Raw genomic sequence first — 16,753 nt, 5'->3', positions numbered from 1 at the left:
AACAACACCACCACCAACCTCCTAACACAGAGGAATTAGCGCTGAACCTGAGTGGTCTAATTTTACTAGGGTTGACTCTCATGTCTTCATAATGTGACCCAGACCAGGTCACACAAATGTACCAAAGAGAAGCCACTGAGGGGCTCCTGAACTCCCTCCGGGTACTTCTTGCAAGCGGAACAAGTGCCTCACCTGCCCTACACCACCCCCCTCACTACCATTCAGGGCCCCAAACAGTCCTCTCAGGTGAGGCAACTCTTCACCTGTGAGTCTGTTGGCGTCATCTACTATATGTGGTGCTCCCGGTGTGGCCTCCTGTATATCGATGAGACCCGGCGTAGGCTGGGAGATTGCTTCGCCGAACACCTGCACTCCGTCCACCAGAAAAAAAAAATGGGATCTCCTGGAGACCGTTCATTTCAATCCTACTTCCCATTCCCATTCCGACATGTCAGTCTAAGCCCTCCTACTGCCACGTTGAGGCCACACTCAGGTTGGAGAAGCAACACCTTGTATTCCATCTGGGTAGCCTCCAATGTGATGGCATAAACATAGACTTTTCAAACTTCCAGTAATTGACCCCTTCACCATTCCCCATTCCCATTTCTCCCTCTCACTTTATCTCCTTACCTACCCATTACCTCCCTCTGGTGCTCCTTCCCCCTTCCCTTCTTTCCATGGTGTTCTACCCTCTCAGATTTCCCCTTCTCCAGCCCTTTATCTCTTTCACCATTTAATTCCCAGTTCTTTACTCTCCCTCTCCTGGTTTCACCTAGCACCTACCAACTTGTACTAAATCCTCCCCACACCTTCTTACTCTAACTCTCACATTTTTTTTTACCAGTTCTGATGAATAGTCTCAGCCCAAAACATTGACTGTTTACTCTTTTCCATAGATGCTGCCTGACCTAAGTTCCTCCAGCATTGAGTGTATGTTGCTTGGATTTGCAGCCTCTGCAGTCTTTCTCGTGTTTGAGCCACTGTGAGGCATGTCCATACCATCATGGCTGATACGAGAGTAACCTCAACTCACCGCTCCCATCTGCCAATGGAAATCTTGTGCTTTCTTGCTTCTCAACAATCCCTCCGGCTTTAAGACAAATTCAGAGCCTCTCTTTCTGCTCTGAGAAGCAAATTTGTTTAAAAATTAGCTTTATTTGTCACACGCACGTTGAAATGTACAGTGAAAATTTGTATCAAAGACCAACACAGTCCGAGGATGTGCTGGGGTCAGCCTGCAAGTCTCACTTCTGGTGCCAACATGCCCACAGCTTACTGACCCTGACCCACGTGCCTTTGCAAAGTGGGAGGAAACCAGAGCGCCCGAAGGAAATCCACGTGGTCACAACCACGTGGTCACAAGGAGAATGTAAAAACTACTTACAGACAGTGGCTGGAATTGAACCCCAAATTGCTGGTGCTGTAAATGTTGCTACGCTACCTTGCTGCGCTGAGAGTTATTTGCACAGCATGGCGGAAAAAGGGCCCTTCACCCCAACTTGTCCATCTGAGCCTGTCTGTTTGCATGCATTTGGCCCACATCTGTCTAAAACTATCCTATCCAAGGGTCTTTTAAAAGAAGTCTTTAATATACCGGCCTCAGTCACTTCTCTGGCAGCTCATTCCACAGACTGACCACACCCTGGGTGAAAAGCTTGCCCCTTGGGTTCCTCCTCTCATCCTAATCCTGTGTCTTGTCTCTTTGCAAAGACTCACCACCCTTGCAGAAAAACAATCCTCCCACAGGTGACCATTTTTAGACAGCGACCTTGGTCCTTTATTTTTCCAGTGCAGGAAACTCACTCTGCACTTTACCATCGTGAGTCCTTGCACCATTGCAATTGTACCTACTTCTGCATCTTCCGCTAGCGGCTTATTCCACATATCCAACACCCTCCATGTGGGGGCGTGGAAACACTCCTAAAGTTCCCTTTAAAGCTTTCCCCTCTTAACCTGAGATGTTTTGATGTATGTACATGCGACAGATAAATCAGAATCTGCCCTAGCTTTATCTTCCGCTAAGTTGGGGGAAACAGTTACCATTCATATTATCAATACTGTATTCCGAATGATTTGGTATACTTCCTGCTCATCAACACTCCTTGGAGCCTCATCATTTACTGCATATGTTCTTCTCTTATTTGACTTACTAAATGCAATGCCTGAATAACAAATGTAATCTCTCTACTTTTGTATTCAATTCCCTGAGCAATGTACAATAATGTTCTAAAGACAGGATATTCTGCAGATGATTGAAATCCAGAGTGCTGGAAGAACATGGCATCAAGCAGCAATAATGTTCCGTTAACTCTCCTATTAATAGAAAAAACTAACTGATTCTTAAACCTCCATTAATTTCGAGGTAAAGCTTTGGGGACTGCATTGCTTTTCTTGGTTTGTCAGCTGTTTTTTTTCTGCATTTGGCAAAATGCACTGAACTCTTGTGTGAGCATAGTCAGTGTTAGTTCTATTCATATGCAAAGATGGAAATTAGTGTGCCTTGACTTGCACAAGTCTTGCTTCTCCCTGATTCCCAGAGATGAAAAGATTTTGTTTAAATTGAAGGGCAAACAGAGAGGAAATGAAGGCATCTCCATCTCTTTCCCACAACCCTGCTCCACTCCCAAACATTGTCCCTGATGTGATGTCACCAGGCTGCAGTTCAGTCTTTCCTGATGGACGAGGGAATTGGAGTTATCCTTTGTACTACCTGTAGACACAGGCACACTCAGTTCCATGAACACTCTAATGGAATATCAAGTGGGACTTGTGCGGTTTCCCTTTGTAGTTAGTTGAAAGGCCATTCACCTGCAGGCTCCAATTCCACCAAAAGCGGCCTGTTAAGTGGTTAGAACACCTCAACGTCTTACTCGACATTGTGTGACAATACATTGAAAATGGAGCAGCACAACACAGGTGCTTTGGCCATGGTGTTTTGCTGACCTTTAAACATAATCTAATACTTTCCTCAACATAGTCCAATATTTTTTCTTTCATCCATGTGCTAACTAAGAGTCCCTTAAATGCCCTCAATGTATCTGCCTCCACCACCACCCTGTAGTGTGTTCCACACATCCACGACTCTGGTGTGCGGGGGGAATATACAGCTGACTGACATACCCCCATACTTTCCTCCAATCACCTTAAAGTTATGCCCCCTTGTATTACCCAAGTGCAACTGCAGTTAAAGCAAGACTTATGCTGTGGATTGCATCAGCTTCTTTGCAAACAGGTACCTCATGTCAGGGCTCAGTATAAACTTCGTGGCTTAGATTGGGACAGGTGTCTTTGGGGTTAAATGAGGTTTCAGGTCCCGAGTCTGTACATCTAGTACTACTGAGTTATTGAAGAATATTCATATGCACATCTTTCCCAAAGTTGGGAGCAGTTGGACCAAGTACGCTGCAGTGTCTCTACACTAAAGTGATTCTGCCTCAGGCACGTTGAAGTACATTGCTTAACTGTGCACTCCAGGTACAATCACACTGGGACCCAGTTCTTTGAGATTAAGAAGAATCGACCTCTAACTGGGTAAGTAGCACTGATCTGTTCATGTTCATCAATGCACACCCACTTGGGCAATATTGTGTTGATTCAAAGAACCAGTTTCTGCCACCTTTGTTATTAACCCATATGAGCCAGTCGTGTGGTCCTTTTCCTTTGCCATGCACAGTTTGGCCTCCTTCATATGGCAAGCATTTCCCACAAGGGCCTGTGCTGTGCTGTAATGTTCTGTTTGTTCTAAATGGAGAACTATAAAGCTAGTATAAGTATACTATTTTATATTTTGTGTCACTGCATCTCAAACTCAAAATCCTCAGCTGCAGCTATTTTTCCAGCCGCGTTTGGGTCTTCCAAACACTGCTCAAGGAAAGACGCACCTCAATTAAAATAAACCCGTTGTTAAATAGACAATAATATAAACTCTCAAAAGAATCACAATTAGGGTGACTGGTATCAAAGTCAAAGTCTGTCCCAAGATCTGGGTAATTGTTGCCTTTTATTCTGCTTAACACAAAGGGGGCAAAAACTGATTTCAGGAATGATGTCCTGTCTTGCGTTAACATAACTGTGAGCTGATGACACAACCTCGTGTCCCAAGCTAGTCAAACTTGCGAGAGAAGCATCCCAGGTTACTTCCAAGTGAGAATTCCTTTCTACCATAGATGACTGCGCCAGAAATTTAGATGCCCATATATTGCTAGGGATGCTCTAGTCCAACAGATTCGTCATGGGCAGTTGCTATGAAAGTGTTTGAGTAAAGTGAAAGGGCATAGGAAGAACATCTCAGAGCCTCTGGTTTGGGAGTTAAGGCTATGATGGGACACGGAAATTATTCCTGCTGTAGTGTCAAAGGCAGAATGTGTTTGGACTCAACGGTCCACCTTACAGAATTGGGATATTATGTTGCAGTTGTACAAGTCATTGAGGTTGTGCTTGGAGTCCTATGTACAGTTCTGGTCACCCTGTTACAGGAAAGATGTTAAACTGGAAACATGCAGAAAACATTTTAGGATGCTGCCAGGAATAGAGGGTCTGAGTTTCAGGGAGAGGTTGGCCAGGCGAGGCCTCTATTCCTTGTAGGAAGCAAGTGCAGAAATTGCAGGGGCCTGAGCAGAGATATTGAAATCATCCTTAATGACAGGTGAGATACCAGAGGATTGAAGGATAGCTGAAGTTCTGTGTAAGAAAGGCTTTTAAAAATAAACCAGGAAACTATCGGCTGGTGAGCCTGACATGTGGATTAGGAGAGTCATTGGAAGGTATTCTAAGGGACCAGATATGTATAGTTGGATAGACATGGACTGATTTGATATATTCAGCATGGCTTTGTGCGTGGTAGGTTGTGTCTAAGCAATCTTAGTTTTTCGAGGGAGTTACCAGGAAAGTTGATGAAGGCAAGGCGATGGATGTTGTCTACATGGACTTCAAGACATTTGACAAGGTCCTACATGGGAGGTTGGTCAAAAAAGGTTCAGTCGCTTGGCTTTCAAAATGAGATAATAAATTGGATTGGATGTTGGCTTTGTGGGAGAAGCCAGAGAGTGGTAGTAGGTGGTTGCCTCTCTGGAGGCCCATGATTAATAAAGTGCTGCAGGGATGGGTGTTGGGTCCACTTATAATGTATATCAACAATCTGGATGTTAATGTAGTTAACTGGATCAGCAAATTTAGATTAGATTAGATTATGAGGGCACACAGTCCTCTTTTATTGTCATTTAGTAATACATGCATTAAGAAATGATACAATGTTCCTCCAGAATGATATCACAAAAACACGAGACAAACCAAGACTAAAAAAAAACTGACAAAACCACATAATTATAACATATAGTCACAACAGTGCAAAGCAATACCGTAATTTGATGAAGAGCAGACCATGGGCACGGTAAAAAAAAAATCTCAAAGTCTCTTGAAAGTCCTATCATCTCACACAGACGGCAGAAGGGAGAAACTCTCCCTGCCATGAGCTTCCAGCGCTGCAAACTTCCCAATGCAGCACTCTGGAGGCACCGGACCACAGCCGACTCTTGAGTCCGTCCGAAAACTTCGAGCCTCCAACCGACCCTCCGACACCGAGCACTGAGCACCATCTCTGCTGAGCGCTTCAACCCCGGCCCCAGCAATAGGCGAAGCCGAGGATTTGGGGCCTTCCCCGCCGGAGATTCTCGATTGCACAGTAGCAGCGGCAGCGAAGCGGGCATTTCAGAAGTTTCTCCAGGTGTTCCTCTGTGCTTCTCATGTCAGTCTTCATCAAATCAGGATTGTGCACGGCCCCTAGTTAACAAACACGATATCATTTCAGAGCGCTGCGTCGCGCCACCATCTTCTCCTCCCCTCCCCTTGTAAATTGTAAATTTGAGGATGGTACTGAGGTTGGGGGTAGTGGACAGTGAGGAAGACTATCAGAGCTTGCAGTGGGATCTGGACCAGCTGGAAAAATGAGCTGAAAAATGGCAGACGGAATTTAATGCAGACATATGCAAGGTATTGCACTTCAGTAGGACCAACCAGGGTAGGTCTTAAACAATGAACGGTGGGGCACTGAGGAGTGTGGTAGAACAAAGGGATCTAGGAATACAGATCCATACTTCATTGTAAGTGTCGGCACAGGTAGGTATTGTTGTAAAGAGAGTTTTTGGTACATTGGCCTTTATAAATCAAAGTATTGAGTATAGGAGATGGAATGTTATATTGAAGTTGTACAGGATATTAGTGGTGCCTAATTTGGAGTATCATGTGCAGTTTTGGTCACCTACCTAAAGGGAAGAGGGCAATAAGGTTGAAAGAGTACAGATAAAATTTACAAGTATGTCACAAGACTGGAGGACCTAAGTTATAAAGAACAATAGAATAGGTTAGGACTTTATTCCTTGGAACGTAGAAAATTGAGGGGAGATTGAGGAATAGAGGTATAGATAGGGTAAATGCAAACAGTCTTTTTCCACTGATTGAGTGGGACTACAAGTAGAATTATGAGTTAAGAGTGAAAGGTGAAATGTTTAAGGGGAAGATTAGGGGAAAGTTTTTTGCTCAGTGGGTCGTTAGTGTGGAATGAGCACAATCCAGGTGCAGGTCAATGGAAGTAGGCAATTTAAATGGTTTGGCACAGACTAGATGGGCCAAAGAACTTATTTCTGTGCTGTACTTTGATTCTATAAGAGAATGAGGGGGTGGCCTTGCAAAAATGTTTAAATTTCTGAGGAGCACAGATATGGTGGAGGTAACGGTCTTTTCCCCAGGGTAGGGGAATCCAAAACTAGGGGGCAGAGATTTAGGGTGGGAAGGGAAGGATTTCAAAGGGATTGAGAGTCAGTTTTTCTTTCCCCACACAGAGTGGTGAGTACATGGAACAAGCTGCCAGAGGAAGTGGTTGAGACAGGTACAATAACATCATTTCAGAAAGTCTTGGATGGGTACATGGAGGGATATGGGCTGAATGCAGGGAATTGGGATTAGCTGGATGGGTACCATTGCTGGCATGGGCCAGTTGGACTGAAGGGCCTGTATCCGTGATGTTTTACTCGATGACTTAATTGAATTTAAGGGATCTTGAATCAGACTGGGCTTGGAGTATTGTGTGCATTTCTGATCACTCCTTCACTAGAAGGATGTGAAGAGGGTTCAGAAGAGGTTCACCATGATGTTGCCTGAACTAGTGGATACGTGTTACAAGGCAAGGTTGGACAAACTTGAGTTCTCCTTAGTGTGTTGCAGGTTAAGAGGAGAGCTGACAGAAGTTTGTAAAGTTAGGAGGCTTAGATAGACAATCTTTTCCCCAGAGTAGAAATGTCAGACACCAGAAGACATGCTTTTAAGGTTAGAAGGGGAAGCTTGAGGGGCAAGTTTTTTTTTTATGCAAAGAGTGATAGGTGCCTGGAATACATTGTGGAAGCAGACAGTTTGGTGGAGTTTAGAAGGCTTTTAGACAGACTCATGAATATAAGGGAATGGGTGATGCACAGGAGGAGGACAGTTAGTATTACTAGATTAGATTATGAGGACACGCAGTCCTCTTTATCACAGAAACACAGGACAGACCAAGACTGAAAAACTAACAAAAACCACATAATTATAACATATAGTTACAACAGTGCAACAATACCATAACTTGATGAAGAACAGGCCATGGGCACAGTAAAAAAAAAAAGTTCAAAGTCTCTCGAAAGTCTCACATCTCACGCAGACGGGAGAAGGAAGAAAACTCTCCCTGCCATGCCCGACCACAGGCCAACTCTGAGTCGTCCGAAAACTTCGAGCTCCGATCAGCCCTCCGACATCAAGTAGCAAGCATCATCTCTGCCGAACGCTTCGACCCCAGCCTCGGTCGCCAGCAACAGGCAAAGCTGGGGATTTTGGGGCCTTCTCTCCGGAGATTCTCGTTCGCACAGTAGCAGCGGCAGCGAACTGGGTATTTCAGAAATTTCTCCAGATGTTCCTCTGTGCCTTCTCACGTCTGTCTCCATCACATTAGCATCACGATTAGCACAACATTGAGCCAAATGGCCTGTTCATTGCTGTACTGTTTGATATTCTGTATTTACTAAACCTGTAAGTAAAGTTATTATAATAGAGTTGAAGTCAGGAAGACAGAGTCCATGCAGTTGATAAAGGAATTCCTGTATGTTGGATTTCTGCAAACATCACATGTGATTTCCATCAGATGCTTTGGGATTTGAATTAAGAGAAAAGTTCTTTGCAGAGTGGTCCAGTCTGGAAGGTGCTTCCTGTAAGAACATTGGAAACTGCCATCAGGGCCTTTGAATAGGGACTGGACGCGCATGAGGAAAATTTATTTGTGTGGGCACAGGGAATGTGCAGCATGGTGGGACTGAACAGTTTGCTTTACCAGCAAAGTAGGCATGTACTCCGTCACCTGTTGGCTTCCTGCTGCCATAACGAATAACCCGGTCTCCTAAACCAATTCCCTGGTTGGGGGAGGGAGAATGGTGTGGCAGTCATCTGCTCTCACAAGGTAGCATAAAGATCGAAGTGTCACAGCCAAGGTGACAGAAGGGGTCATCCTATAACAGACCCAAACAAAAGTTCAAAAGAAATTTATTATCAAAGAATGTGTATGTCTCCATATGCTATCTTGAGATTCATTTTCTTGTGGGCATTTAAAGAAACAAAAATGCAATAGAATTTATGAAAAACTATAAATAATACTGATAACGACTTGTGGAGTCGTTGAATGTGAGTCGATGGGTTGTGGTGTCAGTTCAGTGTTGAGATGAGTAAAATTATGTTGGTTCAGGAGCCTGATGGTTAGAGATAGTAAAGTCATAGTCATAGAATACTACAGCACAGAAATAGGCCCTTTGGCCCATTAATACCATGCTAAACTATTATTCTGCCCAGTCTCTTAGCCCTCCATTCTCCTCAGTACATTCTAAAGCTTTTGTGTCTTAGTTGTTTCTTGTCTTGCAGCCTAATGGATCTTGCACGGGAAATGATTCGAGAATCTCTGCCAATAAAGTGCTTGGAAGCTGTGATACTCGGGATGTATCCTTTTCCTTCTATGGAGAAAGTTGGGAACAGGCTGGTGAACACCGGACCTCGCTATCCACACCCTCTTCTTCACCCCCCACCGGCAGAAGGATCCCGTGTTTGTGTTTTCAATGGGGTGCAGGGAAAGGACATTCTGCTCTCCAGCCCACTCCTCCATTCAGTAGATTAGAGGAACAACATTTGGTATGTGATAGTCTCCAACCTGTGAACTTCAATTTCTCCAACTTCTGGTACTCGTTGTTTCCTCCCCCCCCCCCCCCACCACCACCACCTTTTTTCCTTATCCCTCTGACCCCATAACTCCTTCTCTTCCACTCTCCCACCATTTCCATCTGCCCCATCTCCCCCACATTCCTCCCTCCAGTTCCCCTTTATTCTATGGTCCACTGTCTGCTCCTATCAGATTCCATCTTCTTCAGCCCTTTGTCACTTCAACCTATCACCTCCCAGCTTCTGACATTATTCTCACTTTACCCCTCCCTGCTCACCTGTATCTACCCATCAGCTCTTGCTCCATCCCCTCCTCCCACCATAGCATGCCAACTGTCTCTCCTTTTGCCAATCCTGATGACGGGTCTCAACCCAAAATGGTGACTGTTCATTCCCTTTCATAGATGCTTCCTGATCTGCTGAGATCCTTCAGCACTTTGAGTGTTTCTCCTCAGTTCAGTAACTGACTAAGTCTGGAGTTGACCACACACTGCGGGAGGAACTCAGCAGGTCAGGCGGAGCCTGTGGAGAGAGGTGGGCAGTCCATTTTGGGTCAGGCCCCTCCATCTAGGTCACTTGGCTATCCGCTTCCCTCCACAGATGCTGCCTGGCCCATTCAGTTCCAACAGCCTTGTCTTTTATTTCCTTTATTTGTCCCACGTACATCGAAACATACAGTGAAATGCATCATTTGCGTCAATGACCAACGCTGTCCGAGGATGTGCGGAGGGCAGCCAACAAGTGTCACCACGCTTCTGGCTCCAACATATACCATGCCCACAACTTGCTAATTCTAACCCTGGCCTGCTGAGTTTTTCCAGCATTTTGTGTGTGTTGCTAATTATAACACACATGTCTTTGGAATATGGGAAGAAATTAACAAACTCCTTTCAGCAGCAGCACTGGTGCTATACTAGTATTACAAGGGGACATCATTTTAAGCTGATTGGAGGAAAATACTGTATAGGGAGGAAGTCAAAGGTAGAGTTTTTTTTTAAACACTAAATGGTGCATGCGTGGAACGCACTACCGGGGTGGTGGTAGAGGAAGGTATATTAGGGACATTTAAGAGACTCTTAGACATGGATGAAAGAAAAATAGGGAGAAAAATTTGATTGATCTTGCAGTAGGCTTTAAAAAGTCTGCACAACTTCGTAGGCAGGAAGGCTTTTGCTGTGCTACCCTATTTTCTATGTTGTGTTAACTGCTAAGCTACTGTGCCCCAGAATTTGGCAGATTCAAACTTGTGTGCCTCCAGTTATCTCTGTAAACAGCATGTGTTTTTTTCCTTCATAACTGCAATCAGTTACCTCACCAACAGTATGCCGGACGTAGAGAGGTTCCCCATCAGTTTCAAAACGCAGTTCTCAGGGAATTACTTCCGTCACATAGTGCTGGGGATCCACTATGCCGGCCGCTTCGGCACGCTGGGCATGAGCCGGCGTGAGGAGCTCATGTTCAAGCCTCCTGTGAGCCGGACCTTGCTCGACCTGGTGCTGGAGTTCGAGGAGTCCTACAGAAGGTGCTGGCACACGCTGAAGAAAGTGAAGATTGGGCAGTACGTGTCCCACGACCCACACAGCGTGGAGCAGATAGAGTGGCAGCACTCCGTGATCGATGTGGAGAAACTGAGCCGTGAGCAGCTACGCAGGGAGCTGGAGCGTCACACCCGCGACATGCGGCTGAAGGCAAGGCTGGGGCGGGCCCCTCCCCTCCCCGTCGACCTAGAGCATCACACCCACGACATGCGGCTGAAGGCAAGGCTGGGGCGGGCCCCTCCCCACCCCATCGATCTAGAGCGTCACACCCACGACATGCGGCTGAAGGCAAGGCTGGGGCGGGCCCCTCCCCTCCCCGTCGACCTAGAGCATCACACCCACCGTGTGTTGCACCAGCAAGGCCAGAACAAGCCTCTATGCTCCCTCCACCACTCTGCACCAGAGACCACAGTGAGCTGTGGTCACATCTCAGCCTATCACCAAAAACAGTCTCACCACCGTGGACTCTGTCTAAACTTTTCACTGGCTCAGTAGAGCAACCAGCACAGTCAAAGACCCCACCCTCCCAGGATGTTTCCCCGCTCCCATTGACCAAAACCCTGAAAGCACGTACCAGCAGGCTCAAGGACTGCTTCTGTCCCACTGTTATGTCTATTGGATGGTTCCGCAATACAATGATATTAAAGATGAGCCTTACTTGTCACATGTACATTGAAACATACCGTAAAATGTGTCAACATTGACCATAGTCCGAGGATATGAGTGACGGAGGATGAGAGGTGTACAAGATAATGAGAGGTGACCTGATGGAGGTGTACAAGATAATGAGAGGCATTGATGGTGTGGATAGTCAGAGGCTTTTCCCCAGGGCTGAAATGGCTAGCACAAGAGGGCATAGTTTTAAGGTGCTTGGAAGTAGGTACAGAGATGTCAGGGGTAATTTTTTTGTGCAGAGGGTGGTGAGTGTGTGGAATGGGCTGCCGGCGGCAGTGGTGGAGGCGGAAACAATGGGGTCTTTTAAGAGACTCCTGGATGGATGCATGGAGCTTAGCAAAATAGAGGGCTATGGGTAAAGCCCTAGGTAGTTCTAAGTTAAGGACATGTTCGGCACAGCTTTGTGGGCCGAAGGGCCTGTATTGTGCTGTAGGTTTTCTATGTGCTGGGGGCAGCCTGCAAGGTTACCATGTTTCATACCCACCACTTGCTAATCCTAACCTGTAAATCTTCAGAGCATGGTAGGGACCTGGAGCAGAACCCACACGGTCACGGGGAGAATGTGCAAACTCCTTGCAGGCAGCAGCGGGAATTGAACCAAACCCAGGTTGCTGGCGTTATAAAGCGTTATATTGACTGCTGTGCCACTGTGCCACTCTGAGCTTGACTTTCCAACTGCCTCCATGATCTTGGACTTTGTTTCCCTGCGCTGCATCTTCTCTGCAGCTGCTGCACTGTATTCTGTGTTCTGTTCCTTGTCCCTTGTTCTGCCTCAATTAAGTGATCTGTGTGTACAGCATGTAAGGCCAGCTTTTCACTGCGTGTGACAATAATAAACCCATTCCAGTTCGCTGGTGCTGCGGCCACAGTTTATCGGCCAACCCTTGTTACCCAGAGAAGCAAAGTTACTCTGGTTCCAGGGTCAAGGGCTAAGGAGCCACATGCTGTTTAACAGCTAATTATTGGTAATTGGTTTGTGGTTGTCACACATCTGCAGATACAGGCCCCACCTGGAGTACCGTGTGCAGTTCTGATCTCCTCACTTGAAGGATATACAGGCTTCGGAGTCGGGGCAGAGGAGGATCACCAGATAGATTCCGGAGATGAGGGAGCTAGCCTAAGAGAAGAGATTGAGTCACCTGGGACTATACTCGCTGGAGATCAGAAGAATGTGAGGGGATTTTACAAAAACGTACAGAATTATGAAAGGAATAGATAACATAGAGACAGGAAAGTTGTTTCCACTGGTGAGTAAGATGAGAACAAGGGGACATAGCCTCAAGATTCAAGAGGAATAGACTTGGGATAGAGATGAGAAATTGCTTTCCTCAGAGTAAGGAATCTGTGGAATTCTCTGCCCAGGGAAGCAGTAGAGACAACCTCGTGAAATATATTTAATACGTAGATTTTTGCACAGCAGAGGAATTCAGAGTTATGAGGAAAAAGCGGGTAAGTGGAGCTGAGTCCACAACTAGATCAGCCATGATATGATTGAATGATAGAGCAGTCTCAAGGGATCAGATGGCCAACTCCTGTTCTTGTGTTCTTGAGCACAGTGCAGGGCTTTTGTTTGCCTGCCTTCCACATGGATCGTTCCATATCAAGATATCGATATCCTACCTACAGGAAAGATGAATTTACAATGTTGTTGGAATTTGACTATTATAGGAAAGGTTAGGATTTATTAAAGGGCCTGCGACGAAGGTACTCTCAAGACCATAGAGAATGATACCGTTAAGAAAGTCTTTGACCACAAGTACCTTGGGTCAAAAATGATGAGTTCAGAGAAGGACATAAAGATACGGAAGGCGCTGGCGTGGAGGGCTATGAATGACATGAAGGAAATCTGGAAGTCGAACCTGACCAGAGGGCTTGAAAAGAGGACTTTCATAGCAGTCATAGAGTCCATTCTCAAGTACGGATGCGAGACGTGGATACTCACCAAGACGATGCCAAAGTCTCTAGATGGTTGCTATACACAAATGCTCTGGATGGTTCTTGACGTGAATTGGCAACAGCACGTGACGAACGTCGAGCTCTATAACAACCTTCTGATGCTCACCACTAAAATTGAGGCGAGAAGACTGCAACTAGTGGGGCACTGCCTACGCCACCCCGAGCTACCTGCCAACCTAGTCATCATATGGGAGCCCAAGCACGGGAGGATGAACCCTGGGCGCCCTCCCAAGACTATGGTCAACACGCTCCTAGAAGACAGCGGCGTGGCTAATGTAGATGATCTGAACACACTGATGAGGGAGAGGGAGAAGTGGAGAGTCCGTCATCGTGCCCGACACCGGCCCCCTAGGCCTGAGTCGACAAAGTAGTGTTCTTGAGCTTTTCTGCTCTGTGGCTCTACACAAAACAATTGCTGAATGAAGTGTTACAGTAATAGAGAAACTACAGGCAGACAAGGTGTAGGGGGCATGGGGGCCATGGTGAGGTAGAATGTGATGATCAAGAGTTCCTATTTATTGTAGGAGAGAGTCTGATAACAGTGGGATAGAAGCTGACCTTGAACCTGGTAGTGCATGGTCCCAGGCTTTTTGTAACTTTCCCCTATGTTTAAAGCACTTCCTTCTGCGTGGTGTGTTCAGTGCTGAGGGAAGGAGGCACAAGAGGTGAGGTTGTCCCTTTCCCTTGGCACGTTCCCTGGGGAGCCATCAGTGCAATCAGATTCAGATTGATTTATCGTGTGCACTGAAACAGTGAAATGGCTCATTTATGCTGGGGGAGGGAGGGTGCAGCCCACAAATGCCACCAAATTGTGGAACCAACATAACATGCTCTACAGAACAACACAGAACTCAACAAAACAGAACATACCAAGCAGCAACAACAAACCAAGCCCTGTTCTTCCCTCCCTCCTTTCTGGATTCCAGTCCAGGCCTGCGGGAGGCCCTTGGGCTCCAATCTGGACTCCGTGTTTCGTTCTAGGCAAGTGACGACGAAGCTGCTGGCAGGGTGGGTTCGGGATGGATACCAGGTTAGTTCCCAATACTATATATGCGGGAAATGAACTAGTTTTCTCCATGCAAATATGACCCACTCTCCTTCCCCTGACCCACTGCAGGTTGTGAAGGGGGCAACTGTGCCCTCGTCTCCAACCCGTGAGAGGAAGAAGGACACCTCATCGCCCCAGCGCAGCCAGTCAAGCCCTCATCGCAGGAATGGCCGCAGCGAGAGACGGTAGGTTACTGCGACACGGGAAACTACCTGGGATGTCTTAGCCCCACCCCCCCCCTTCCCATTCCTGGATTAACTACGCTCTTAAATACTCCACCAAGCAGTGTCATCAACTGTGTAAAAACTTGGAGTTTTATGTGCAGTTCTGGTCGTCGCAGAGTATGGGGGGAGGGGGGCCTGTGGACAGGTGCCAGGGAGCTGGCTGGATCAAAGTTTCAGCTATAAAGCAAGGACAAACTTGGGTTGCTTCCTCTGCGGTGTCGGAAGGTGAGAGGAGACATGATAGAAGTTTACAAATTTGAGAGGTGTAAATAGAATCATTTTAGTCCTAGAGCACTACAACACAGAAACAAGCCCTTCAGCCCATCTCGTCCCTTCTCCCTTGTCCCACCAATCTGCACCTGTACCATACCCCTCTTCTCCATGTACTTATCCAAACTCCTGTCTGCCACTTCAACTGGCTGCCCATTCCATACTCTCACCACCCATTTCCCTGGGTGGTAATGTCAGATACTAGGGGGCATAGGTTTCAGGTGAGGGGGGGTGGAATTTAAAGGAGACATATGGGGCAACTTTTGTTTTTTTTTCGCACGCAGTAGGAGCAGCCTGGAGCGCACTACCAGGGAAAGTGTTGGATTCAGAAACAACAGTAATTTTTAAGAAGCGTTAAGACGGATACATGAACAGCACAAAATGGAGGGATATATGCAGAAGGGATTTAGTTTAATTGAGCATCATAGACAGCACAGACATGGTAGGCCAAAGGGACAGTTCCTGTGCTGTGCTGTTCAGTGTTCTATTAAAAGCCACGTCCCCAGACCCGCCATCAGACACAGGCTGTGCCCTGGTCTCCAGCTACAGTACTTTGTGAAGAGTATTTTGTTTCCCTGACAGGCGTTCTATTGATCGCTGCAAATGTGCTGACTGCTTTCAAAACGGTGGCTCTTAGTGTGGAGAATTCGTTACTCAGAGATATCCAATCCTGAAGGTCAATCAGACACTGTCTCGCATTCTTTCAAACTAATTTGTTGCTTAATGCTCAAACGAGTCAGTTGTTTAAACATAGAATATTACAGCACAGTGCAGGCTCTTCAGCCCACAATGTTGTGCCAGCCCTTTAACTTTCTACAATATCAATCTAACCTTTCCTCCCATAAAGCCCTCCATTTTTGTTTCATCCATGTGCCCATCTAAGAGTTTATGTCCCTAATATATCTACCTCGAACACCAGCCTGGCAGGACATTCCACGCACCTACCACTGCGTTTATATAAAAAAAAACTATACTTTCCTCCAATCACCTTAAAATTATGCCCCCTCATATTAGTTATTTCCACTCGGGGCCGGGGAAGGGGATGTCTCTGGCTATAGGCCTTTCCTCATCTTGAATTCTTCTATCAAATTACCTCTCTTTCTCCTCTACTTCAAAGAGAGAAGCTGTCATTCGTTCAACTTTGGCTGTCTAATCCAGGCAGTACTGTATCCTGGTAAATCTCCTCTTCACTCTTCTACATCCTTACTATAAGGAGGCAACCAGAATTCTAAGGTTTTATAGAGCTAGGGTTTTATAGTTTTGGGCCTGTTTTGGGCCTCTTGAATTCAATCTCCTGGCTCTGAAGGCCAACACACCAAATGCCTCAACAACCCAACCCTAGGAGCTTGTGCAGCAACTTTGAGGGAGTATAGATGTGAACCCCAAGATCTCTGTTCCTCCGAACTGCCAAAAATTCTGCCATTAACCTTATATTCTGCCTTCAAATTTGACCTTCCAAAATGAATCACTGTGTACTTTTCTGGAATGAACTCCCATCTGTCACTTCTCAGCCCAGCTCTACGATCTGTTAATGTCCTGTTGTAACCGACGACAACCTATTACTCTTTACATAACTCTGACTTGTGTATCATCTGCAAAATTTGTTACACCCCACTTAATCATTAGTTCCCTGAAAGTGACGTAGTTAGGGGAGTGGAGACAACAGTTTAGAGCACTGGCCCTTATCAGGCGGGACACTGAGTTCAAAAGTTGGGGCGTCATGTTCCAGCTGTAGAAGTCATTGGTAAGACGGTACTTGGAGTACTGTCTACAGTTCTAGTCATCCAGCTATAGGAAGGATGTCATTAAGCTGGAGAGGG

The 16,753-nt window shown here is 46.2% G+C and overlaps 1 protein-coding gene across 3 annotated transcripts in view; it reads left to right on the top strand.

The window, feature by feature from the left end:
* Positions 1 to 16,753, top strand: part of vash1 (vasohibin 1) — a 63,216-nt gene that overhangs the window by 20,022 nt on the left and 26,441 nt on the right. For all 3 annotated transcript variants that reach the window (XM_063045921.1, XM_063045931.1, XM_063045939.1), the window contains exons 3-6: positions 3,475 to 3,531; positions 8,932 to 9,006; positions 10,529 to 10,910; positions 14,509 to 14,624. In XM_063045921.1, the coding sequence (XP_062901991.1) occupies positions 3,475 to 3,531; positions 8,932 to 9,006; positions 10,529 to 10,910; positions 14,509 to 14,624 (630 nt within the window). The remainder of the gene's footprint in view (positions 1 to 3,474; positions 3,532 to 8,931; positions 9,007 to 10,528; positions 10,911 to 14,508; positions 14,625 to 16,753) is intronic.

Source organism: Mobula hypostoma, chromosome 1 (assembly GCF_963921235.1).
Source record: "Mobula hypostoma chromosome 1, sMobHyp1.1, whole genome shotgun sequence".
NCBI lineage: Eukaryota > Metazoa > Chordata > Chondrichthyes > Myliobatiformes > Myliobatidae > Mobula > Mobula hypostoma.
Note: the sequence above shows the minus strand (reverse complement) of the source record. Positions and strands in the feature narration are given on the sequence as shown.